Here is a 26,169-nt window from a genome sequence, read left to right as displayed (position 1 = left end):
GGGATATTTTTATTTGCCATTGTTGCTGTTTGGGGTTTCTTTTCCTTTTGTTTTGTTTTGTTTGTATTTGGAAGGGTAAGGGAGAGGCTCAGAAGAGGTGGAACAAGGGTGAACAAATACAACAGTGGTACTTACTAGACACTGTGTGGAAATTGAACTACGCATCTGTGGGTGGGGACAGGAAGGGAAAACTAGGAGAGAGGGAGGGAAGGAGAGACTTAGTTCAAAAAGAATTGTACTCATTACTCATTACCCAATTCATGTAACTGTAACTCTTTTGTTCATCAACTCTACAATAACAATAAATAAAATAAAATAAGAGCTCAAGGATAGCACCCAGGCCCAAGTTCAAGCTCCAGTTCTACATGCAGACACACTCGAGAGCGTACACACACACACACACACACACACACACACACAACCCAATTTTTAGACATTTGTTTTTTTTTCCAAATAGAAAAATATCCTAGTCATAATAGCAAAACATTGGAGTATATAAGGTTGAATCCAAAAGAAATATATGAGGCCTTTTAAATAAAACAAAAAAAAATCAAAAATCCTGTTTTATTTTGTTTTCTCTTGCTCAATCCAACACACACACACACACACACACACACACACACACACACACAATGCAGGACTAGACTTGACAGAACAATAAAGTCTCAAAAGCTTATTTCTTCTCTTTTTCATCAGCATATATTGATTTACAAAGAAATTTCATTGCAAAAATATAATCAAGTTTATCCTCTCTGTTAGTCTTCCCTATATCCCTCTCCACCTTTCTTAAACAATTCTTAATGGGTTTCATTATTCTCCTTTCGTGAATGTGTATGAAGCAATTCAATCATATTGGCCTCTCTTCCTGTTCTTCTTTCATCTTCCACCTCTCCTGCTGGCTTCTATCCCCCCACAAACACTGCCTCCTCCCCTAGTTTCCATTCATGTCATTCTTTCTTTTATTTTGGGTAGTCACTGCAGGCTCCAAAGTTCATTTTACAGGGACTCAGTGCTCATTCTAGTAGCTACCAAAAATCATAGTTACATATAGTTGACGATGAGTCTACCATATTTGGGTATGTCAGATGTATTTTGTGCCCATAACTGTTTTTGCCACTATCTTCTGAGATCCTTAACAGGATCTGCATGCATGCTTAGATGAGAAAACTGTGACTAGGGGAGTTTAGTTTGTCTTTGGTCAACTGCCAATTAGTAGAGTCAGGATTAAAACTCAAGTATCCAACAGTTGCCCAAGGCTGTTTTGCTGTTTCTGCAACACCCGAATGCCTTTCTCCTGAGGAAGAAGGACGGAAAGAATTCTTCTGGCACCTCAAGGGCCTGGGATATTGTGTCACTAGAAAAGTTTTCTAGCCAAAATCTCGGTGCCTGTGATGATTCCTATTTAGATCAAGTTCCTTGAGAGTAAGGAAAGATCTGAAAGGTATCTGTGAGCAGCTGGGTTAACATCTGAGAGTTGTAAATAAAGTTCTCAAGGAAACCATCCAACAACATTGTCAGGCATCTCAGAGGTCACGGGAGCTGAGTATGGCGCCCCACCGATGAAAGATTGATCCTGGCTGAAGTTTTCTTTCCACCTCCAACCTCAATGCTGGGGGAACTGTTTATCATCAAAACAGCCATAGTCAGGCGCTGGTCGCTCACACCCGTAATCCTAGCTGCTCGGGAGACAGATCTGAGGATCAAGGTCCAAAGACGGCCCAAGCAGGAAAGTCCTTGAGACTTTTGTCTCCAGTGGACTACCAGAAAAGCAGAAGTGGTGGTGAGATAGCTCTAAGTGATAGAGCACTAGCCTGGAGCAAAACAGCTTAGGGACACTGCATTATGCACTGTCAATTATATATGGGCAAGGGGACAGAGTCTTTAGACCACAGCCTATAGGGAAAAGAATTTTCCCTTTTCTACCCAACCTGAGCTTTAGGATGACAACTTCCAGTAGAGGACTTCGGTTATAGAGAGGAGCCAATTAGATGTATGGGGACCTAAACATCCCTGCTTTGGCTTCTTACTCTAGCACTGTCATGAACAAATCCTAAGTAGTAACTCATGAAAGTCTATCTCTCCTTTCCAAAAATCAATATCTGAAGTGAGTGTCTTTGAAATCTCCTGTAGCTGAGACCGTGCAGAAACTTTACTGGAGTTAGATGGGTCACCAGGAAACAAATGCTCCATGTTTTGTTTTGCAAGTCCTGGGCCTTGAACTCAGGTCCTGAGCATTGTCCTTGGGCTTTCTTGAGGCTAAAGCTCTACCACTTGAGCCACAGCACCATGTTCGGCTTTTTTCTATGTATATGGTACTGAGGAATTGAACCCAGATCTTTGTGTATGCTAGGCAAGCACTCTACCACTAAAACAAATTCTCAGCCCCTGCTCCTAGTTTTTGAAATTAACCCTATATGTATGTGGGATTATTTCTCCTATCTCTCCTGAAATTTGGGGCTGCTGCCATGTGGTCTAGTATAAACATTATTATGGGTTATTGTTCAACAGAGAACATTCATTTGAAAGGATACCACACTATCTAGAAAGTCAAAGGGCTTCACCATGTTGATATCTCTTCATAACACTCTGGATCCCACAGAGATGGCTACATTGGGTCAATGTTCAAGACTTGGCAGGTCAACAAATTCTCAACAGCCACTGAAGTCTAGGCCCAAAGGATTTGTTTTAGTCATAAAATATTAAAAACTAGTGGGGTAAACCAATATCGGGGAGACAGTGCATGTTTTCTTTCACATGTGGAAGCTAAATCTAAAATACACTGGCACATGATAAATTAGACAGGACTCTAGGCACTCCCACACAGTGAGAACCATGGAGGATGCTCTCAAGAGACAGACACAAAGGTGCAGTGCCTATTTGCGGCTGGATCATACAAAATAATATTTATCAAAATGAACTCCAGGAAATGGAAACAAAAGATTTTTTCCCTTGTTGTTGTTTTTGTGTGGTTTGTTGACTTCCATGTCTTTGAGAGCATGAAGGTAGGCACAGAAATGGTGGGACAAAGGATAAACAAATGCAGTAACAGTACTTATTAAACACTATGTTGAAAATTAAAGTGTACAACTTGTGGGAAGGCAAGGAAGGGCAAAACTGGGAAAGTGCGAGAGAAGGGATGACATTGTCTAAAAAGAAAAGTGCTTGGACTAGGGGTGGGGCCTAGTGGTAGAGTGCTTGTTAAGCATGCACAAAGCTCCAAATTTGATTCCTCCTTACCACATATACAGGAAAAAACCCGGAAGTGGTGCTATGGCTCAAGTGGTAGTGTACTAGCCTTGAGAAAGCCCAAGGACAGTTCCCAGGCCCTGAGTTCCAGCCCCAGAACTGGCACACACACACACACACACACACACACACACACACACACACACACACAAAATGTACTCATCACCTGACTTCTATAACTGTAGCCCTTCTGTATATCACCTTTATAATAATAATTCAAAATTTTAACATACTAAAACTAAAAGCTATCAAACACAAGCAAGAAGTTTTGTTTATGAAAGAACTAAGAATGATTTCATAAAATAACTTGGAGTAAAACTTCACTCAGCCAACAAAGCCTTAAAAGCTTCAAGGAAATACCAGCCAAATAAAATGTTAATAAGTTTATTTCTTCCCCCAAAATATATGACATTATGATGATTAACACAGTAATTAAAAACAGTATAATAAATTTGAACAAGTTATATTCAGGGCCAAATTCTTTTCTGATTGGCACCCAAATGGGGAAAACAAAATTCTTCTAGTATTTATTTTTTCAATCATCATAATTACTTTTTTAACTTTACAAATTAAAAAATTAGACTATTTCAAAATATACATCCTACAACCAGATTCTAATATATCATTCTTTCTAACATGATGGACTTGCTTAACCTTTTTATTTTTTTTTTATTTTTTTGCCAGTCCTAGGGCTTGAACTCAGAGCCTGAGCACTGTCCTTGAGTTTTTTCCTCAAGGCTACTGCTCTGCCACTTGAGCCTCAATTCCATTCCAGCTTTTTTGTATGTATGTGGTACTGAGCAATCGAACCCGGGCCTTTGTGCATGCTAGGCAAGCACTCTACCACTAGGCCTAACTCCAGGCCCCCCTATTTTAATTTTTAATTAAGTTTTTTTTGTTTGTTTTTCTGTTTTTTTGCTTTACCATTTTAGTGTTGCTAAGACTGATGTCCTTTCGTTCAGAAGAATGCAAGAGGCATTGTGGGTCAAGTAGTAGAGTGCTAGCCTTGAGCAAAAGAAGTTCAAGTGCAGTACTCAGGCCCTGAATACTAGCCCCAGGACTGGCAAAAGAAAAAAGAAAAGAAGGAAGGAAGAAAAGACAAAGAAAAAAATCTGGAACAAGTTACTAAGGTCTTTGTGGGAAATATATTTTAACTAAACAGAATGCTTAATGGCTCAGAGCCTAATTATCAATCAAATTCAATATCAAGGATGTGATCTGCCATAAGTGACATTCAAAATAAACCAGCCGGTGCCAGTGGCTCACGACTGTAATCCTAGTTACTCAGGGAACTGAGATCTGAGAATGGTGGTTCAAAGCCCACTAAAGTCTGTGAGACTCATCTCCAGTTAACCACCAGAAAACCAGAATTGGTGCTATGGCTGCGATGCTCAGATCTCAGTCTCCTGGGTAGCTAGGGTTACAGGTGTGAGCCACCTGATGAATTTTCTTCTATTCAGCTTTATTTTAAAGGAAGATTTAGTATCCAAAGGAAACTATAAGTTCCATCAAAGTTCAGAAATTGGCCTATGGTCATAATAACACAGAATCACAAAATTCTTACTGTGAATCCAGTGCCCAGGCTCTCTCCCCTCCCCTTGCAGAGTCTTGTTTTTAAACGGTCTAATGTGTGGGAAATGAAAATTACCCTGTGACAAATTCCTGAAAGTGTGCATTCCTAGCTAATGCATTAAATGGAGGTGTCATTTCCACTCAAGGCCAACAGATAACAACGACACGTTGATGACGGCTAACCAGCCATCAGGACTCTTATTATTTTCTCTGCCCAGCTAAGTGAGAGAACAGATGATCTGGGACTTGTTTCAAACACTTGAAATATAAAGCCATGTATGAGTTGCACATCCCATATGATTAAACCATAAAACAAATAAGGTATTTATCCAGAAGTATTTATTTAGAGACTTGATATAATACCATACTTTTGGCACTTTCAGTCCAGAGTAGAAGAAACCTGTCTTGCATAGTTGGGTCATCTGATAGTACAGAGGGCTAGAAGAGGAATGTGTGCCTGGTCTCAAAGTTAAAGAGAACTGGATTTGCCTCCCTTCTCTGTGTTTTAGAGCTAATCGCATAAATTCCAAGCCTCTATTTCCTCCTTTTTATGGCCTGAATAAAGATAAGTGTTTCAGCTCTGTCGGGTCTGGTACCACATACCTGAACTCAAATACTCAGAACTCTCAAGCCAGAGGGTCACTTGAGTCCCGGGGTTGAACACCCACCTAAACAACATAATGAGACTCTCATCTCAAAAACATAATGAATTAGTTAATATATGCTTCACAAGGTTTCTTTTAAGTAAAATAAAATATGGGAACATTCCTAAGACACAGTAAGTATGCAATATTTTGTGAGTTAGGGGGCTAGAATTCTGGGCCTGGGTTTTGTCTCTAAGCTCTTCAGCTCAAGGCTAGCACTCTACTGCTTTGAGCCACAGCACCACTTCCATTTTTCTGGTGGTTAATTGAACATAAGAGTCACGGACTGGGCTGGGAGTTTGGCCTAGTGGTAGAGTGCTTGCCTAGCATACACGAAGACCGGGGTTCGATTCCTTGGTACCACATACTTAGAAAAAGCCAGAAGTGGTGCTGAAACTCAAGTGGTAGAGTTCTAACCTTGAGAAAAATCCAAGGACAGTGCTCAGGCCCTGAGCTTAAGCCCAGGACTGGCAAAAAAAAAAAAAAAGAGTCACGGACTTTCCTGCCTGGGTTGGCTTTGAACGGTAATTCTCAGCCTCCTGAGTAGCTAGGATTATAGGTGTGAGACAGAGGCCCCCAGATAGCAATTATATTATATATCAAGCCTGACCCTAATTTTAGAAATTTCACCCTGTTGGTAGATAAACTTGAAAATATGCTTACCACACTTGAGCATATTTAGGCTTTGATGAGTAATTCATAAACATTGTCGAATTGTTCAGGGTGGTGATATAGATCAAAAACAGCTGTAACCATGAATATTTTATAAAGAAGCTAACTGCCTTTAAAAAGGTTGTTCCAACTATCTAAAGTTTTCTTTTTCAAAGTTTGCATGGCTCATTAATGTCATAAAAATTTTGGAAGTACAACTTTTTTCATGCCTCTGTTTAAAGCACACATCGGCAAATATAGATCATGGAACCCGTCTATTTCAAAGACTTTTATGTTCTGCCAGGCAGCCAATGATGAATTCAACAGATACTTACCCAATGAGGATGATGGACTAAGTAGGAGCTAAAATTAAGCATGGAAGAAAGTCCCCAAGACAAACACACATGGGAAAAACACAAACAAACTAACATAATGTGATAAGTGACATGAGAACTTAGGCCTGAAGCCCAGAGAGAAGGAATGATTTGAGGAGAACTTCCAAGAAGTAATCACAGTTAATGACAATCTCAGCAAAGGAACAGGAGTTAGCCAGGAAAAGAAAGACATGGAAGTTCAGGCAATGGGAACATCTATGAAAGGTCACCACGATGAGAGAAAGTAGGCCATACTTTAAAACTACAAATATCAAGCATGGGTGCTTTGTTTTTTCAAAGGCTTTTTCCACAGAGGATTCAGTGGATTCATGCACTTATAGAAAGCTCTGGAAGACATCCTGGCCTCCTTGGGGAGCTTGTCTAAAATTTCCCTGATCTGCCCCAGGCCAAGTCAGAATCAACACTAAATTCAAATCTGCATTTGAATAAGACCACTGTAACACACAATCACATCAAAGATTGAGAAGAAATGGCGGGTACCAGTGATTCTCAATTTTACTACACAATGGAATCATCTAGAAGATTTAATTTTCTTTTTTTTTTCTTAGCTTTTACATCAACTTTTTTTCTCAAAGCCAACCTCTGAATTAACAAACCCCCACCTTGCCAACTGTTATAGGAATCGTATTCCTTCTTACATGTACCAAAATTTCATATTCAGCAATGAGTTCTGGGTTGCAAAAGAGGATTTACTGTTTGTACCTATCTTTAAAGCTTTAAAGCTCCTCCCCTACCCCCAAGTTTCTATTTAATCAGTCTGAGGAAGACCTAGCAGCTCTACCTTGAGAAATCATCGTGGATTTACTGACTCCCTTTGAGTATAGGTAAGACTGATCCAGGACCTCAGTGCTAAGTGGGCAGTGCCTCAGTGGTTGCTCAGAATCTAAGCAAAGAAGGGTGAAGGGGCAATGAAAGATGAGGCTTAACAGTATTCTCACAAAGTTAAAGGATCTAACAGCTAAGCTAGCTACATGGATGGATAGATAAATAGAAATTAAGTAAAATAAACATGGAGATGCTATTAGTACAATGTATCATTTTGATGAACTCTGGCTAAACCACAAGACTTCAGGGGATTTTTTACTTTTAGTGGGTCCTATAGGTGCTGGCCCAGACCTCCTAGTGCAGCAGAAATTTTCTCCCTCTGCTCTTAGACCTGGTTAAGGGGAAAGGCTGAGGAATGCGAACCGATGGAATGCTGGAAAGGTGATACCCTTGCATGACTTGGTTTCAAATCCTTAGCAGTTGGTGCGACTTGGCTTGACTCAACTGCTAGAAATACCAGAGCATTTGTCATTTCCCTCCTAGTCAAAGGGCAAATGCTACCTACAGAGCACTCATAGAAGCTAAAATAAATAAATTCCAAGAAACCATCTTCATGGGTTGAGTATGACTTTATTCACATGAAAATGCGAGACGTTAACTGAGGCTTCCTCTAGCATTGCTTCTGGTGGAGTGAATGAAGAGTTTGGTTCCAGGCTGTGGGGGTGTGGGGTGGGGAGGGGTGGGGTCTCTAGTGCAGCAGCAGCAGCAGCATGAAGCCAGTTTGATTTTGACCTTGCGGCCTGTCTAACACATTGCCAGTAGAAGCTGGGGCTAGATCTGGTGTTCACTGGTCACCACTTGGCAGGCTGTGCAAGCAGCATCTTTAGAGAACACAGGATCACCCCTCTTGTTGGGATATGTCAGGCATTGTGAGGGAGGGTCAGAGGAACTAGGGGTGCCAAGAGCAACACCCCATGACAATGACAGCTGTGGGCTCTCAGGGCAGGCAGCAGGCACTTCCAGGCAGGCTTGCGAGCAAACCCTGGCCTCTCAGTACTGATAGGACCTCACAAGGAGCCACATGAGGAGAACAGTGATGAGGACCACGGTGAAGTTGAGGAACAGCTCCTGGGTGGACCGCTCCATCCTCACACTGGCTGGGGAGAACTTCTGGCAGACTCAGCTTCCAGACAACTCAACTTCCGGCTTGTCCTCACCTCCTAAGTGGAAGCAACCGAAAAAGACATGGGGAGATAACTGAGTGTTTTGAAAGGATGACGCTGGGTCTTCCAAGAAAATAGATGTGTTGGGAAGAGGAGTTGACCGTGTCTCCCTCAACCATTTTATGTGAAAGCCCGAGTTCCTTAAAGATGTGACTGCACTGAGAGAGACAGGCTTCTGGTCAGCAAGTGTAGGAGTGGTGATTTATGTTTGCAGTCCCAGCTGCTCAGGAGATCAGGGGTAATAGGGTTTGCAGGCCAGAGCAAACCCTAGGCAAAAAGCATGAGACACTACCTGAAAAAAATAAATAGAAATTTAAAAAAAAAAAACTATAGCAAATAGAGCTGGAGACAGAGCTCAAGTGGTAGAGAGCTTACTTAGCTATGGCAAGAGTTTGCGTTCAAACATAAAAAGTACAAACATAAAAGGAGAATGAACAAACAACAATGAGGTCACCCAGGTAAGCCCTAATGCAATGGGAATTACGTCGATGGCTCATGCCTGTAATCATAGCTGCTCAAGAGGCTGATCTGAGAATCCAAGTTCAAAGGCAGGAAAGCCCACTTAACCACCAGAAAACTGGAAGTGGAGCTATAGCTCAAAGTGGTAGTGGGTTAGTCCTCAACAAAAGAGCTCAAGGACAGCGCCTAAGCCCCGAGTTTAAGCCCCACAATCAACCAAAGAAAAAGCAAAAGAACAGGGGATTAAAAGACCAGACACAGTGACTCAGAGTGTAATCCCAGCTATTGGATAGACAGAGATTGGAAATGAGTCTAGGCATACAAAGTTGAGAGATTCCACCTCACTCAATAGCTGGGTATGGTGGTATGCACATACCACCAGCTACAAGAGAAGCACAATGGCTAAGTCAGTGGTTTATGCCTATCATCTCCAGTAATACCGTGAAGCACAAGGTGGATAGAAGCCTAGGGCAGCATGGGCAGGAACCATGACCCTACCTAGGAAAGGTAAAAAAGGCAAAAAAGGGATTTCAGGCTTGGTTTGGGTGGTAGAGCACCTGTCTAGGAAGTGTAAGGGCCTAGTTTAATCCCCAGTGCCACAAGAAAGAGAGGGAAAAAAAGAACTAAGGAAAGAACACAAAGAAGGGATTAAGGGGACAATATGAGAGTTCAGGAAGTAGATTGCTATCCTAAAGTCAAGGAGACAGGAACCCGTCTTGCCTACACCCAGATGTCCAAAATCTCTGGATGAGAACTGCCACTCTCCACTCCAGCTTATTGCCAGCATCCACAGGGACATGAGTCAGTGCCTTAAATCTCTCTCTCTCTCTCTCTCTCTCTCTCTCTCTCTCTCTCTCTCTCTCTCTCTCTCTCTCTCTCTCTCTCTCTCTCTCTCTCTCTCTGACACACACACACAAACTTGTAAACTGGTATTAATATAGAAAGCCTGGCTTCCTTTGTTGATGTCACAAAAACCAATATTTTTGTCCTGATTCCTTTCTTCCTTGATACTTTATTTGTACTCTGTTCTTTCTTTGTACTGATACTTTAATGAAGTTTAAAGAATGTCATTTTTCTCTAACTTCTGTTGTGTACAAAGACATGTGTTTATTTCACTAACTTAAGGGCATCCGCAAGTAAAGACACCAAAAGAAAAGAATGTCACAGTTCAAGTGTTGCTCATGTGACACTGAATTATCTAACCTTGGGAAGAGGATCACATAATCCTCTGGATTCCAGGCTGCCCGAAGTCTTCATCCAGTCCAGCTGAAGGTGTAAAATAGTACCAACAGCTGCATGGTTTTGCACTGGGCAAAGAGCCTTTGGGGGTCAACCAAAAGTCTTTTGCTAGTCAGTCCAAAGAACAAGTGTTAACCTCATGAGTATTTCTGCTTCAGGACTTGTGCCAGCTATTTTTAGTCCAGCCCAGGATGTGCCTAGATTGTAAACATTTCAGAGCAGGAATTGAATCTTCAGAGTCTTGCACATTGTGCATGCAGGAAACCATACCTCCAGAACATAGGTGATGCGGTCGACCACCTTCAGTGATTTTGTTTGCTAAAGTATTTTGTTTGCTAAAGGTGAGAGTTTGAGGAGTGAAAAGCTTTCCTAGTCAGGATTTGTCTGATTTTTTTGAGCCACCTAATCAAATAACACTAGTAACTATAATTACTGTATCTGTCATAGCATTAATGAGCCAAATTATTCATTCTAGCTGAATAGTTCATTTTAGTCTTGTAATTGTTGGGGGTTTAACATATGACCAATAATGACTGGTTTATATTGCTTTTCCCTTTTACTTCTTCACTATCTTTGTGCCTCAACAGGAAGGAAGTAGTCAACTGCCAATGAGAATCTTTCCAAAGATCTGCTTGGAGGGGGAATTAAACAGAAGAAAACTGGTGGGTAAAGGAGGAAGAGAGAATATGACCAAATGTCCACGCACTCAGGAAATAGGAGAAGAATGAATCTAGACATAGCACCTGGAGACAAAGGAATCAAACACAGCCTCCTACTATAAACTCATCAAGCCATGATCTAAATGCCCTTTTTTTTAGTAAGTTCCCAAGAAATATGGAGATAGGAAGAAAAAAGTGAAAGCCAGTTTATAATTATCAAAACGACCCAGTTCAGGAATAGCAAATTAGCTGACTCACCAAATCTGTTGATTAGATTAAGCTCTTATATTAAAAGGAATCATAGGGTTTGATCCAACAGGATAATACTGGCGGCAGGGGTGGGGGGGGCAGGAATGGGTTGGGAATGTGCCTTAGTGGCAGAGTGCTTGTTCAGCATGCATGAAGCCCTGGATTCAATTCCCAGAACCACATAAACACAAAAGGCCAGAAGTGCTGCTGTAGCTCAAATGGTAGACACTTGTCTTGAGCAAAAGAAGCTCAGGGACAGCACCCAGGCCCTGTGTTCAAGCCCCAGGACTGGCACAGGAGAGAAGGGTGGGGAGACAGAGGGGGAGGGAGAGAAAGAGAGAGAGATCACCTCACAGGAATATTACAGTAATGGTTTGTTACTGCAACTAAACTGTTCTAGCTAAATGAAGCATGAATTTTCAATCACTTTGAAAAACAATATGGCATTTTTTAAAAATCAAGGTAGAAAATAGTATTATACTTTTTTTTACTTCTAAGGAAGGTAACAAGGAATATATTTCTGGGTGCTGAAAATGATCTAATTGTTGATAAATGATCATTATATGTATGGCTTATAATGGTTGCTTAAACTGCTCCTGCCTCATGCACTCTGAATTAACGGCTACTGAGTTCACTTCTTTCCCGTGGCTTACCTCTTAACTACATAAAACTGTAAGATGAACCTTCACACCTATTTGTATATTTAGGAAGGATGAGTCAAAGTTAGGCAGGAATTAAAACAGAAATCCTTTTCACTGCCAGTATACACAATGTTCTCTCCTTCATGTTAAATCTTCCCTAGGGTCAAGTTCATTGCTACATGACCCAAAAGTGGATGAACTAAAACCCAAAGGGCCATGAACAAAATTGAACAAGAAGTTTGATGCTGGTTTTCTGTGATTAGAAACTTTGATATAACTTATGATATAAAAAAAATTTAAAAATAAGAAGGGAGAAAATACATACCAGAGAAAAGCAGGAATCAATAATACTCACTTTGCATCTCAAGAAATATCACATTCATGTATAATGAGCATCCATTAGGAAATGAAACATCCTTCTCTGTCTTTCTCATGTGCAACCTATACACACACACACACACACACACACACATATACACACATTCTATAGGCTGAGCATAAAGTTCTGCTGTTACCTGATATGAGGGTCAAGGACATACCTTGGGCTGTGGCAGGCGTCTTCCTTACTCTCTCCAATTCAGACTCCAACTCCTTCTGTCCCCTGGCTGCCTGAACTCCTGGACTCTGAACAGGGCCTAAAGTAGTCTGAGGGTGTTGGTATGACGTCACCAAAGAAGCATCTCACAAGAGCCACTCTGAAGATTCGAGCCTATTTCTGTTCAGAAGGACATGGAAATGTCGAGACTAAGACTTTGTTCTTACCACCACCCAGGAATTTAAAAACCTTGGGTTTCTACCTGACTTTCGGGACAACTAAAATGTATCTTTTGTATCTTTATGTCTAACATGCCTTTAAAGCACCATAAATCAAAAGTGACAGACTTGATTTAACACATCAGTGCTTCAGTTAACTGCTCTCCTCGCTTAGCGTGCGAAGGTGTAAAACTGTGACTTTGTTTTACCATCCATATGTTTAGGCATTTGAAATGTGAAGAGTCCTCTGCCTTGAATCCAGACATTTCCATGCATGCACACACACTCCCATACACACACACACACACACACGCACTGAAGAATTCCGAATTCCACAGGCTCTCTTTAAAACTAGCATTAGTCCAAGCAATGAAAATTATTTCCTTTGTCATTTGCTCCATGCAATTTTTCAACTAACCCATGGATTTTAAGTTTACACATTCATCTAGTTCCTTCTGCAAGAGCTGAGCAAACCACAGCCTAGAAGCCATGAGCATGGCCTATAGCATGCATGAAATCCTGGGTTCAATTCCTCGGTACCACATACATAGCAAAAGCCAGAAGCAGTGCTGGGGCTCAAGTGGTAGAGTGCTAATCACGAGGAAGCTCAAGGACAGTGTCCAGGCCCTGAGCTCAAGCCCTAGGACTGGCAAAATAAAAATGGAGTAAGGTGCTGTATAGACCTATTGGTGTGCTACCATTATAGTAAGCTCAAAGCTGGAAACCCCATTAGTTCGGTCAGAGTTTGGAGAACTGCTCCAAATTAGTGAAAACACAACTTACAACCTAGAGAGATGTCAGGTCTATATCTGAAAAAAAACAAAATTACGTGATTTTTTTTTCCAACACCACTATTGACTAAAACCAGACTGCAGTGGGTTAACAATCCACAAGTCAGATGCTTGGAGGTCAATGAAGCCTGTGAAGTATTTAATTAGACTTGAAAGCACATCAAATAAATACTTTAAACATGACAGGAGCAATCGCGTTGCTGAGAAGAACCTTTCTTTACATATAATAGGATAAATGTTCCCCTATAAATTCCCAGTTAAGATCATTTGAAATCATATATTCCCAGGAATCATCAGTAAATGAAATTCTCTATGTAATTGTCTACAGTCAACCTTTTCTCACTGTTCTTCATACACTACAGACTCCACTAAAAGACTTTCCATCCATTTCTCCATTTCAACAGAAGCCCATGGAGGGAAATCTCAATACAGCATTCTATCACCACCTGTCTTGTAAGAAGATAGCTTGCTGAAGTGACAGCTAGTCTGAATTAATTATAGCACTATCGAACATTGGCAGTTATTTGCTACCATCTGGCAAACTCTGACTGTAGTCAGATTTCTGTCTTTTGCCTCCCAACCCTTGCCAGATTGTTTCAAATGCTGAAAATGTTTTCCTAGCCACCAAGCCACACCTGTCCCTTCTTTTAACCACTCAAAATTAGTGTATGTCCAATTAAAATGTAGCATATTTATTGTCATATATTTGAAAGTACACCAAGTTACAATAATTAAGATTCTCACGAATCTCACCATGCAAGAGGGAATAAAACATCATATTCCTAAAGTATTTTTGGTAAAGGATTCTGATACTGAAAATAAAAGTTGTCCTTTTTTTATTCTCTTAGAATTAATTATACGGTGTATACTATATATTAGTATGGGGTTTCTAGGAAAGGTATTTAGTTTTAAAGTATTGGGATTCAGCTGGGTACTGGTGGCTCGTGCCTGTAATTCTACCTCCACAGGAGGCTGAGATGGGTAGATCATGGTGTGAAGCCAGCCCAAGCAGAAATGTCTGTGAGACTCTCACCTTCAATTAAGCATAAAAAAGCCAGAAATACAGCTGTGGCTCAAGTGGTAGGGAACTAGCCTTGGGCACAAAAGCTCAGAGACAGTGCCCAGACCCTGAGTTGAGGCCCCAAGACCAACACACACACACACAAAAAATATTGGAACTTGAATTTGCATATTACTGAAATAGCTAGCCAGTGCTATTAATGTAATTGAATTGGTAAACTTCAATGTAATGGAAATATCATCTATTTTTATTTATTCAGAAACTGGGCCAATTCTTGCTATGTCATCTCTTAACTCAAAACCCATTTTTTACCCTTGGTTGTGATACTGAAGCTCTATTCTGCATTCTCAATTTCCCCAATTTCAGTGTAATTTGAGGGGGAAAATCCTACCTTTTTTTGAGTAATTTGTAAATTCCACTTGTCTCTCTGCCTTATTTAAGTATTTCTAACATTGTACTAAGTAATATTGGACCCAATATGTTAACAAAGTCCTTAACCTAAGAAGTTTCTAATTATCAATGTTTTCTTCCATGATGTCAAAACTGGGTAACACTCCAAAGTTAACTTGTCATTAGTTTGACTTAACCTTGTCTAGAAAAATATACGTGCCATGCAAAACCACCTGACAAAAGCCTTAGAGAGGGGCTGGGAATATGGCTTAGTGGTAGAGTGTTTGACTAGCATGCATGAAGCCCTGGGTTCAATTCCTCACTATCATATAAACAGAATAGGCTGGAAGTAGCACTGTGGCTCAAGTGCTAGAGTGGTAGCTTTTAGCCTAGAGAGGCCCGGGGACAGTGCCCAGGCTCTAAGTTCAAGCACAAGGACTAGCAAAAAAAAGGGGGGGGGGGACCTTAGAGAGAGTTTATCTGTTTAGATTTGCAGATCTATTTATTTTCCCTTGGTGCCCATACTGGGGTTTGAATTGGGGGCTCTCCCTTAGCCGTTTCCTCTCAAGGTTGGCTCCCTACCATTGCGCACAGCTCTACTTCTAGCTTATTGCTGGCTAATTGGAGATAAGAGTCCTTCAGTTTTGTCTGTCCGGGCTGGCTTCCCCATCTCTAATCTCTAATGTGGACATTTTAATGCCATAAAGGTATTTTGTAGGGGGGGGCGTGTCATGGGACTGGGAGCTGTCCCTGAGCTCTTCAGCTCAAGGCTACCGCCTTACCCCTATGCCTGGCACTATCCCTGAGCTCTTCAGCTCTAGGCTCTGCCCTTCCCTTGAGCCAAGCCCCACTTCCTGTTTTCTAGAGGTTAATTGGAGATAAGACCCACAAATTTTTTTGTGCCCAGGCTGGCTTTGACCCTTATCTTCAGATCTCAGCTTCCTGAATAGTTAGGATTACAGGCTTGAGCCACAGCGCCTGGCTCATAAAGGCAATTTTTAAATGTCAGTACAGAGTTGAACTCAGGGCCATGGCATTCTTCCTTAGTTTTTTCACTCAAGGCTAGCACTCTAACACTTGAACCAAAGCACCATTTTTGGCTTTGTGGTAGAGGCAAGAGTCTCATGCTTTTTCTACCCAGGTTAGCTTTAAATTGTGATCCTCAAAATCTTACTATCCTGCCTATCTAGGATAATAGACATGAACCACCAGCTCCTGGCACAATCCCATAAAAGATTTGTGTGCCATCAGAGTGTAATTGGCAATATATGCAAAATCATTTGCCCCTTTTCACTGTCAAAATACATTGCTACACCAATGTGTATTAAGCCAAGCACAGCACTTGCCTAGCCTTTAAATTAAGTCATGCTGAGATTTTTCAACCATAATAATTAGAATTGACAAATGGCAAAGGAGCTTCTTTAGCATCATCGTAAAACTTCTCACCTACAGAAAACATGTGTTTTTGTATCTATGGATAAATACTACTACACTAAACTATTGTGTATATTTTCCAATCCACCAAAAATAAAGTCTTAAATTAGAAAAGAGGAAGAGAAAGTTTTTGTTGTTTATTTTAAAGAAATATTCTTTTCTTATTTTTTCTATATCACCTGTAGCATTGCAACGTGAATTGACTTAACATGATAAGCTCATCAGTAGTAATATTTTACTTGCCTAATTATTTATCAGCCTGCCTCCTGCTTTATGCTTGACAGATGGCGCTTGTTTATTTGGACAAACATGATGTAGAGACATTCTGCCTCCACATTTGCACTCAAAATGGAGCAAATTGTTATTTTATTTTATTTTTACATGGACTCATGAGGGGCCAGGTGCCAGTGGCTCACATTCGCAATCCTTGCTACTCAGAAGGTTGAGATCTGAGAATCTCAGCCACCCTAGGCAGGAAAGTCTATGAGATCTGCAATAAATTGCCCCCAAATGAAGTCAGAAGTAGAACTGTGGGTCAAGTGATAGCATGCTGGTCTTGAGAAAGAAAACAAAAACAAACAAACAAAAAAAGAAATGCAAAGACAGTTCAAGCTCTAGGAACAACACACACAATGGAGTTTTTTAAGACAAAGTACAGCTTGAAAATTCTGTTCTACAAAACATGAGGAATTTACAACAGAACATGGCGTGAACTGCACAGGAGAAAAATACAATGGTACATGCAGCTGGAAGGCACACAGTCATGAAATAGCAATAAAGATTTGGCCACAAGGACAGAGGAGAAAGGGAACTGCGTTGCTTTTTTAAGGAAAGTTTGACAAGGCTGATAGGAAACCTTGGGTCCAAGTCACATGTCAGAGGGGGTCCAGGTCTCCCAGAGGTGAGTCAGCTTTCCTATTCTTCTGGTGCTGGGGCATCCGCTGAGAACAGCCCGGCTGAAACATAGTTATGATCTCAGAAGGGTACAGTGAGGCCTGCCCCAATCACAGTGCAATCACATCTGATCTTAGAGCCTCCCTGTTGTCATGCTGTGTTTTCTACTTCCTGACTGCTTGGTCCTGGGAGGAGAGAGGACCATGGGTAAAAACTCCTAGATTCTTTACTCATCAACAATTAACCTCCACAGTGGGAATCACTGAGTCGGAGGTAGACATTCTGTGTGTGTGTCACACACAGCACACCTCAGCAGCCAGCAGTGTAATAATGCCCTTTATTTGAAATGCCACAGAGGCAGGCAAAAGCAACTTTCTTGATGCTGACCTGAAGTTCATGTCAAACTCTACAAGCCCCATAGCCTCTGAGAAAAGCCGGAGGTAAACAGCAAGAAAATGGCCAGGTACAGGTGCATAGCAACTCTGGAGACTGAGATCTGAGGATCATGGCTTAAAACTCAGCCCAGCCAGAAAGGTCCATGTAACTCTTACCTTCAATTAACCTCCAAAAATGTCAGAAGTGGAGCTGTAACTCAAGTGGTAGCACACTGTCACTGAGCAAAAACCCTAAAGGAGAGTACCCAGGCCCTAAGTTCAAGGCCTCGTATAGCAAGAAAATGTACAAGGCCCAGTAATGGCGCCAAAATAAAATAAAATAAGGCAAGAAAATGGCTGGCTTTCCATAGAGCTGATAGCTCAAGAGCACATGCGAGCCACTCCTGCAGTAGATAGAAATCATTAGGATGCACATTATAGGGTGTACATGCTTGCAGATTAAGTAACTTGATATTACTCCCATTTCTAATAACCCATTGTAAGTCCTAGGTGGTTTTGTTTGCTTTTGTCACTCATGAGGCTTGAACTCAGGGCCTGGATGCTCTCCCTGAGCTTTTTCACTCAAGGCTAACTCACTACCACTTTGAACCTGAGTTCCATTTTCAGTTTTCTGGTGGTTTATTGGAGATAATAGTTTCATAGATTTTACTGCCTAGGTTGGCTTTGAACCGCAATCGTCAGATCTCAGCCTCGTGAGTAGTTAGGACTACAGGCATGAGCCACCAGCACCTGGCTAGTCCTGAGTTATTGAGGTAGCAAATGTTAACATCATTTGACTTAAAAGCAATTCAACTCAATTTCTCTAGAATCAGTATATTTCAATTCTATAATAAGATTATGTAAAACAAATAGCTTTTGCTCAGCCCACTAAATTCAGCTACACACACACACCCCAGCCAGTAATGCAGTTACTACTAGGCAAATGCCATCTGCCCTCAAAACACTCCCAGATTTCAAATTGGTGTATTTTCCTGAGGGGAAGTAAGATTCCAGCAGTCTTTTGCTGTGTTATTCCTGAACTGCTCAGAGAGACTGTAAGGCAGGCCCACGCACAGGTGGAAACATTCTGTCCCTTTGTGAATTCAATCAACTATATTTGCACTGAATCTCCTCTGAGCATCTGTCATTCAGAATAACACAACTGCCATGTCAGCAACAATAACATCGATGAGATGAAATTGCTTTCTCTGTGCAGGGAGAAAAGAATCCCTTTGGCTTTGGCCTTTGCGTGTGAAAGCAGAAGGAACAATAGTCATGAGAAATCACGAACAAATAACCCCCCCTCCCTCCCTCCCCCCCCCTCTCTCTCTCTCTCTCTCTCTCTCCCTCTCTCTCTCTCTCTCTCTCTCTCTCCCTCCCTCCCTCTCTCATTCTCGCTCTCGCTCTCGCTCTCATCTTTGCAAAGGTAATAAGGGAACCCAAGCATCTGATTGCAGCACTGTGGATGAACAGAGCCAGATGCAAGCTACAGGCCCGGTTTCCTTTAGGATTAGGGATATGCCATCCCTGAGGATGTGATCGGGAGCTGGGGAGTAACCTAACCTTTTACATGGTTGTAGTGGGGGTGATGGGGAGTTGCTTGCAGCTAGTATTCTGGGAATTTGGATACATTATCTACATGGTTAGAGAGACAGAGGGTTCAGAACTATTCTAGCTTGAATTTTAGTAGTTGTTGACATTTGTTCATGCTACACACACACACACACACACACACACACACACACACACCCTGAGGCTACCTTCAGAGGTTTTAGTGTTGAATGTTTGGTCCCTGTTGAATGTTTCATTTAGTGTTGAATGTTTGATGTTGATGGTGTTCTGTTGGAAAGTTCTGGAACTGTAGGAGGTGGGATGTAGCTGGAGGAAGTGGGTCCCTGGGAGTCTTGCATCATATCCCATCCCTGGCCCCCTCTCTTCTTCACATCTACCAGGAAGTGACGAATATCTCCACACATACCACCATGTTGTTCAGCTCAAGGACATGGAGCTGAGGTCCTCAGATCTCAGCCTCCTGAGTAGTTAGGATTAGTGCCTCGCCAATCAGAGAGGCTGAGAGACCTCTTTGATCTGTGTAGCCCTCCCCCATAGATGACTAGTTTCCTCATGTCGTCAGCATGGTCCTTTTAGCTATCTCCTTTCTTACTCGTAACTGTGCGGCCAGTCAAGTCATACATAGACTCTAGTATGCACTTTGTAAAAGTTAGTTGTGTAACTATACGCATGACTGTAAAGTGCTTTATTCACTCATATCTGTTCAACTCTGGGGAACCATGGGAAATTATTTTTAAATATGATATTCTAGTATCTCATCACTTTAAGTTCAGCAAAATGTTTACAAGAGCCCATGGTAATTTGAACCACTCAGGATTTCTTGATCTAAGAATAGTGCAGTCCAGGCGTCCTACCACGGAGCCTGCCTGACAGCTGTTGGGTAGGTTGGCACATACTACATAATTAAAGATGGATTTCTCTACTGCTGCTGAAGTTGAATAGCAAATAAGCTCATTTGTTGTGGCTTCGTTAGAAAAATGAAGAAAAGTTAGCAAAGTTAAAAGAAATCATTGCAATGCTTTGCCACACAAAATTAGCTATTCTTAATATTTTGCCATGTTGCTCATGTCTTTTTTCCCCCCCCCTCTTTTTTTGTTGGTTATGGGGCTTGAACTCTGGGCCCAGGTGCTATCCCTGAGCTCTTCAACTCAAGACTCACACTCTACCACCTGGAGCCACAGCACTGCTTCCTAATTGATATTTTTTATAAAAATATAATGAATTTTAACTCTCAACAATTATGAAAATTCTTTTCATCTTGTTATTTTTACCCTCAACTTTCCTCTTTTCTTTCTTTCTTCCTTCTAAACTTGGCACTGGTGACTTATGCCTGTAATCCTAGCTACTCAGAAGGCTGAGATCTGACAATCATAGTTCAAAGCAGTATGGGGCAGAAAAAGGCTTTGAGATTCTTTTTTTTTTTTTTTGCCAAACCTCAGGACTGAACTCAGGGCCTGAGTACTGACCTTGGGCTTCCTCAAGGCTAGAGCTCTACCATTTGAGCCACAGCATCACTTGTAGCTTTTTCTATGTATGTGGTACAGAGGAATCGAACCTAGATCTTTGTGAACACTAAGTTAGGCAAGCACTGTACCACTGGCCTGAGAAGCTTTTTTTTTTTTTTTTTTTTTGGTTGGTCCTGGGGCTTGAACTCTGTGCCTGGACGTTGTCCCTGAGCTCTTCAGCTCAAGGCTCTACCATTGAGCCACAGCTACACTTTGTTTCCTAGTGGTTAATTGGAGATAAGACTCGCATGGACTTTAATGCTGGAGCTGGCTTTGAACCATGATCCTCAGATCTCAGCCTCCTGAATAGCTAGGATTACAGGCATGAGTCCAGTGCCCAGGACTAGCAAAAAAAAAAAACAACAAAAAACCAAAACCATAGTGTTTTTGTGATTGCCTTTTGATATCCTTTGTCCTGATTTTCTATTGGGTTATTAATCTTCTTATTGACTTATAAGAATTATTATTTTCAATAGGAAGTTATTCTATTCCCTTGGTCTATGGTTTATTTCTATTATTATTTTTGCCAGTCCTGGAGCTTGAACTCAGGGCCTGGGCACTGTCCTTGGACACTTTTTGCTCAAGGCTAGCACTCTGGCACTTGAACCACAGTGCCACTTGTGGCTTTTTCTATGTATGTGGCACCAAGGAATGAAACCCAGGGCTTCATGCACACTAGGCAAGCACTCTACCTCTAGGCTATGCTCTCGGCCCCTGGTTTACTTTCTTAACTCTTCTTACAGGAATTTTGTATCTGAATAGTCAAGATTAACAAGGTTTTTATTCATGACAATGCTATTCTACAACCCAACCCCAAAAGAAGGCAAGTCATATCAAACCCCTGTCATTCTGGGGTCCTGCAGTCTCCTGGCAAATGTGCCATTCTGCACAAAGGTTCTAATTGGCACCAGCGGTGGATAATTAGCAGCGGTCAGTCTGTATCAGATGTCACGGCACTTGTTGCCCATGGGAAGGAAATTTGGATGAGGCGACACCTCCTGCTGACTCTGCCTGTGCCAGAGTGACATAGCTAGGAAGTGGAAGAAGGACGTGACCACTGCGAGACACCAGAAGTCCTGGATGCCTTCCGGGTGGCCAGTTGGAACCATGATCCTCCCACTTTTTGCCTCGTAAAAAAAAAAGCCAGGATTTCAGGCATGAATCGTAAGTTTCATAATCCTGAAAAGTCATCTGGAAGGCTCAATTATCCCTGTCCCCCGGCCTTCTATATTGGCAGTGATGGGGCTTGAACTCAGGACCTGGATGCTGTCCCTGAGTTCCTTTTTGCTCAAGGCTAGCACTCTACAACCGTGACCCACAGCTCCATTTCCAGTTTTCTGGTGGGTTCCACCCTGGGCTGGCTTTAAACTGCAATCCTCAGATCTCAACATCTTGAGTAGCTAGGATTACAGGTGTGAGCCACTAGTGCCAGGCTGGTTCCCTTTTCTTTGCATTTAGTGGGGCCAATTTCCTCATCTGCTGGGAGAAAGAAATTAGCTCCCATGTCCCATATCTCCCGACCCTGACTGACACTAGTCTCTGTGACAACTCAAAGGTGTGGACAGCTTGAAGTTGAGTGACCCTTTGTGTTCAAGTAAATCCCAGGGAGGAGCTAGGAATACAGTCAACTGTTACAGGGAAAGAAGCCCAAGAACTTTTTTTCCTTTCTTTCTTTCTTTTTTTAATGCTGAAAGCTTCTTTTCTGACATCCTCATCCCAGAGGCATTCCCTAAGCTAGAGTCCTGGCCATTTCTGTTCTGGGATGTCTCTTCTCTCCTCTTTCTCTCTTTCTCTCTCTTTCTCTCTTTCTCTCTCTCGGACTTGAACTCAAGGCCTGAGCACTGCCCTTGGACTTTCTCAGGGCCACATGAGCCTCAGCTCCCTTTTCAGCTTTTTCTCTGTACATGGTACTAAGGAATTGAACCTAGGGCTTCATGCATGCTAGGAATGCTCCTCTGGGTATAGTTAATATTCTACATAGGTAAATAGTAAAGTTAAACCAATACAAACCCAAGGGATATCTAAAATTGAGCTTTGCAGATAAGAATATTTACTCATAATCAAATAACAAATTCATGGGATCATGCGAAGCAATGGCAAGCCTCAGATAAGACAGCTGGACAAAGTGAGCATTCACTGTGCTCTTTCTAAAAATAATCATCCGTGAGTCAACAAATGACACTTCCCTTGGATACCTTTGTTTAGACCACAGTGTACAGAATTTATTATTTGAGCCAATTGACATTCGCTCCTCTTTAGGATGGCACACGCAATAAATACCATCAGTATTTACTGATGTGGGCTTTGCTTTGTGTTCCATCCACTGGAGGTGATGTCGGCTGAATGTCCCAGCAGGCATAGCCAGGAGCCAGGGGCTCACGCCTGTAATCCTAAGATCACAGTTCAAAGTCAGCCCCAGGACATGAAATTATATGAGACTCTTTTTTTTTCATTGTCAGGGTGCTGTACAGAGGGGCTACAGTTACATTCATAAGTTAGTGAGTACATTTCTTGTTGGACATTATTCCTCCCTGCCCTTTTTTTTCCTCACATTTTCCCTTCCTCCACCCCCCACCTTGAGACTCTTATCTCCAATTAACCCCCAAAAAGCTGAAAATGGAGGTATGGTTCAAGTGGTAGAGCACTAGATTTGGGTACAAAAGCTCAGGGAAGCATCCAGGCCCTGAATCCAAGCCCTAAGACTAACACACACACACACACACACACACACACACACACACACTTCCAGCAGAGAAAAATATTCTAGCCATGGTGAAATTATTTGAGACTCACAGTCACTAACAGTTTTTTTTTTCCCCCCTTTCTTTTTTTCTTTTTCTTTTTTGTCAGTCACAGGGTTTGAACTTTGAGCCTGGGTGCTGTCTCTGAAATCTTTTCCTCAAGGCTAGCACTCTATTCTTTGAGCCACCACACCACTTCCAGTTTTCGAGTGGTTAATTGAAGATAAGTCTCACAGGGGCTTTCCTGCCTGGGCTCACTTTGAACCATGATCCTCAGATCTCAGCCTTCTAAGTAGCTAAGATTACAGGCATGGGCCGGGAGTTTGGCCTAGTGGTTAAACTGCTTGCCTAGCATGCACGAAGACCCGGGTTCAATTCCTTGGTACCATATACATACAAAAAAGTCGGTAGTGGTGCTGAGGCTCAAATGGTAGAGCTCTAACCTTGAGAAAGTCCAAGGACAGCACTCAGGCCCTGAGCTCAAACCCAGGACTGGCAAAAAAAAAAAAAAAAGAAAAAAAGATTACAAGCATAAGCCACCAGGGCCAGTTGACTAATAGTTCTTTCCACTTAAAATCCTATGGAGTATCGCTCACCGCACGATCATGGAAAGTTCCGTTTTGCTAGCTAGGTGAGCCTCAGGAGAAGAGACATTTCATGAAAGCCAAGATTGCCATTTCAGGGAACACACGGGAGCCTTGGTTTAACTAATTGTTGGATTTATTTCAACTGAGTGCTTTGGATGCTTAGAAAAGCTGCCATCCAGCTTCTCAGCATACCATGAGATTTTTAATGATCCACTCTTGTCTCTGCGGATTTGCAAAGATATGCGTTAATGAGACTTTGTTTTGTTCTGTTTTAACTTAGATGAGAGGTTATACTAAGCATACTCTGAACTCTTAACACATTAGGATAATCTATCCAGGCAAAGCATCTCTGTTTATATACTTAATTTTCTCTTCACTCTTTATCCCAAAGTCATTAATGCTGATGTGTTTTATTTTATTTGCCAGTCCTGGGGCTTGAACTCAGAGCCTGAGTTCAGCCTTAGGGCTGTCCTTGGGCTTTCTCAAGGCTAGAGCTTTAACACTTGAGCCACAGGTCCATTTCCAGCTTTTTTTCTATGTATGTGTTACTGAGGAATTGAACCCAGGTTTTTATGTATGCTAGGCAAGCACTCTACCACTAGGCCAAACTCCCAGCCCCGATGTGTTTTATCACATAAACCAGGTACACTCAGGCAACTTGTAGGATGATGCTTGCACTTTTCACATCATTTCAATCTGTTTCTTAATTTTATAACTTCTTTGCCATTTTTCTGGTATATTTATCTACCCCTGCATTAAAAGATACCTCAGAGCTTCCTTTTCATTCTTTATCCACTCTACTTTGTCTGTGGGTTCAATTGTTATGCTTATTTTCAACACAATCTTATTTACTTTATTCTCATTTGCTACTAACTGGCCTAGAGAGCAAGAGTGTTGAATTTTCATAAATTGACCTTGAATCCAGAAATACTGCCATATGTGTATGTGTATTTGCTAGTCATGGGGCTTGAATTTGGAGCCTGGGCACTGTCTGAGCTCTTTTTACTCAAATCTAGCATTGTACAACTTAAACCACACACCACTCCTGACCTTTTCTGTTTATATGGTACTGAGGAATGGAATCCAGGGCTTCCTGCATGCTAGGGAAGCATTCTACTCCTAAGCCACATTCCCAGACTTAAACTATGATATTTTTAATTGGCCAACTAGTGCCTAGAGTTTTGATAGTTTTATCTTTCAATGGTGAAAGACAAGAGCTTCTGAAGAAAATGTACAACAGGAGAAAATGAATTTGTCCATTTTACTTACCTTTTTCCCATATAGTCTAGATGGCTCCCCTAATAGGACACTGAAATAACTGCAACACTTGGCTCCAGCCCTTTGTCTCTGTAGTTGAGGAAGGAGTCAACAGATACAGGGGAAGAAGTAAAATGGCAAAGTTTATTGAAGATAAAGGTAAGCAGGGCTCCTACTAGCCGGAAGAGATCCCAAAGGAGAGAACCACCTGTGGTGCATAGCCTCTCTCTAGATGAGAGACCCTTTGTCGGGGTCCTTCATCCCCAGTCCCTCTTGAGGAGGAATGGGAAAAACATACCCCAACTAGTCCAAGCCGCGAGAGGAGAGGGCCCACTGTCCTCCCGCACTCAGCCTTGCTTCTCCGGAGCGCGAACAGAGATGCCACGCAGCTTCCTCAAGGCAGGAATCTCTCTCCAAAACTCCCCTCCTTATATTGGGTGTGGGAGCCTATCAGCACAACAGGTGGGCAGGATAAAGAGGTCCACTTGTTTACCCCTACTACAGGTCTCAGCAGAAAGTTATTAGAATGGCATTACTCAGCCCCCAACACCTCCCCCGTTTTTATCTTAAAAAAGAAAACTTAATATAGGTGGGGCTACCACCATATTAGATCAGCTGTGCCTGTCTTAGGTGTCTCCAAGCTCATTAGTAGGCTAACAGCTGGGACTTGCCCATCTTTGACTACCAGCCATCCATTTAAGCAAATCAGACCTGAGGGGATGCACCTATTTCCATGGGAGTAGATGCCTGTCGCATTAGCACTTTCTGGGTTGACTTTGTAGGCAGGCAATAGACATATTACAATTATAGTGCATAAAAACAAATCCAAACTGATAAATCCCAAAATAGTGTCAAAATAACAATCACCCAAAGTTAGAATGTCAAGATAACAATCACCCAAAGTTAGAAAATTGTAACAATTGTGCACATAACAATTCCAGTCCTCACATGCTGATTAATGGCTTCTGAGATCTACAACACAGTATTCAAATCATTTTCTGTAGAAACTGCAGTGGCAAGGGCAATACTCGCAGCAGTAAGGGCAGGAAAACACCAAAGTCTCTTTTACTGATTTTGTCAGGGACTTTAAAAAGCCTTGTTTTCAAC

General features: G+C 41.8%; 1 protein-coding gene and 1 pseudogene across 1 annotated transcript; both read right to left on the bottom strand.

Moving 5' to 3' along the window:
- Positions 1 to 7,131: 7,131 nt before the first annotated feature.
- On the bottom strand, positions 7,132 to 7,234 carry LOC150045621 (small nucleolar RNA SNORA40; annotated as a pseudogene).
- A 663-nt stretch (positions 7,235 to 7,897) lies between these two features.
- Positions 7,898 to 12,474, bottom strand: Sln (sarcolipin). Its single transcript, XM_090319810.1, has 2 exons — positions 12,283 to 12,474; positions 7,898 to 8,493 (listed from the first exon to the last, which is right to left on the bottom strand). The coding sequence occupies exon 2, from the start codon at positions 8,417 to 8,419 to the stop codon at positions 8,324 to 8,326; it is 96 nt and encodes a 31-aa protein (XP_090175936.1). The 5' UTR covers positions 8,420 to 8,493; positions 12,283 to 12,474; the 3' UTR covers positions 7,898 to 8,323.
- Between the last annotated feature and the right edge of the window lie 13,695 nt (positions 12,475 to 26,169).

The sequence above is a fragment of the Megascapheus bottae genome, chromosome 27 (assembly GCF_031878675.1).
Source record: "Megascapheus bottae isolate mThoBot1 chromosome 27, mThoBot2.hap1, whole genome shotgun sequence".
Classification (NCBI taxonomy): Eukaryota; Metazoa; Chordata; class Mammalia; order Rodentia; family Geomyidae; genus Megascapheus; species Megascapheus bottae.
This window is presented reverse-complemented; position numbering and strand designations above follow the sequence as displayed.

Coding starts and splice junctions, on each gene's coding strand:
- Sln (XM_090319810.1), bottom strand. CDS start 8,419: ATGGAGCGGTCCACCCAGGAGCTGTTCCTCAACTTCACCGTGGTCCTC.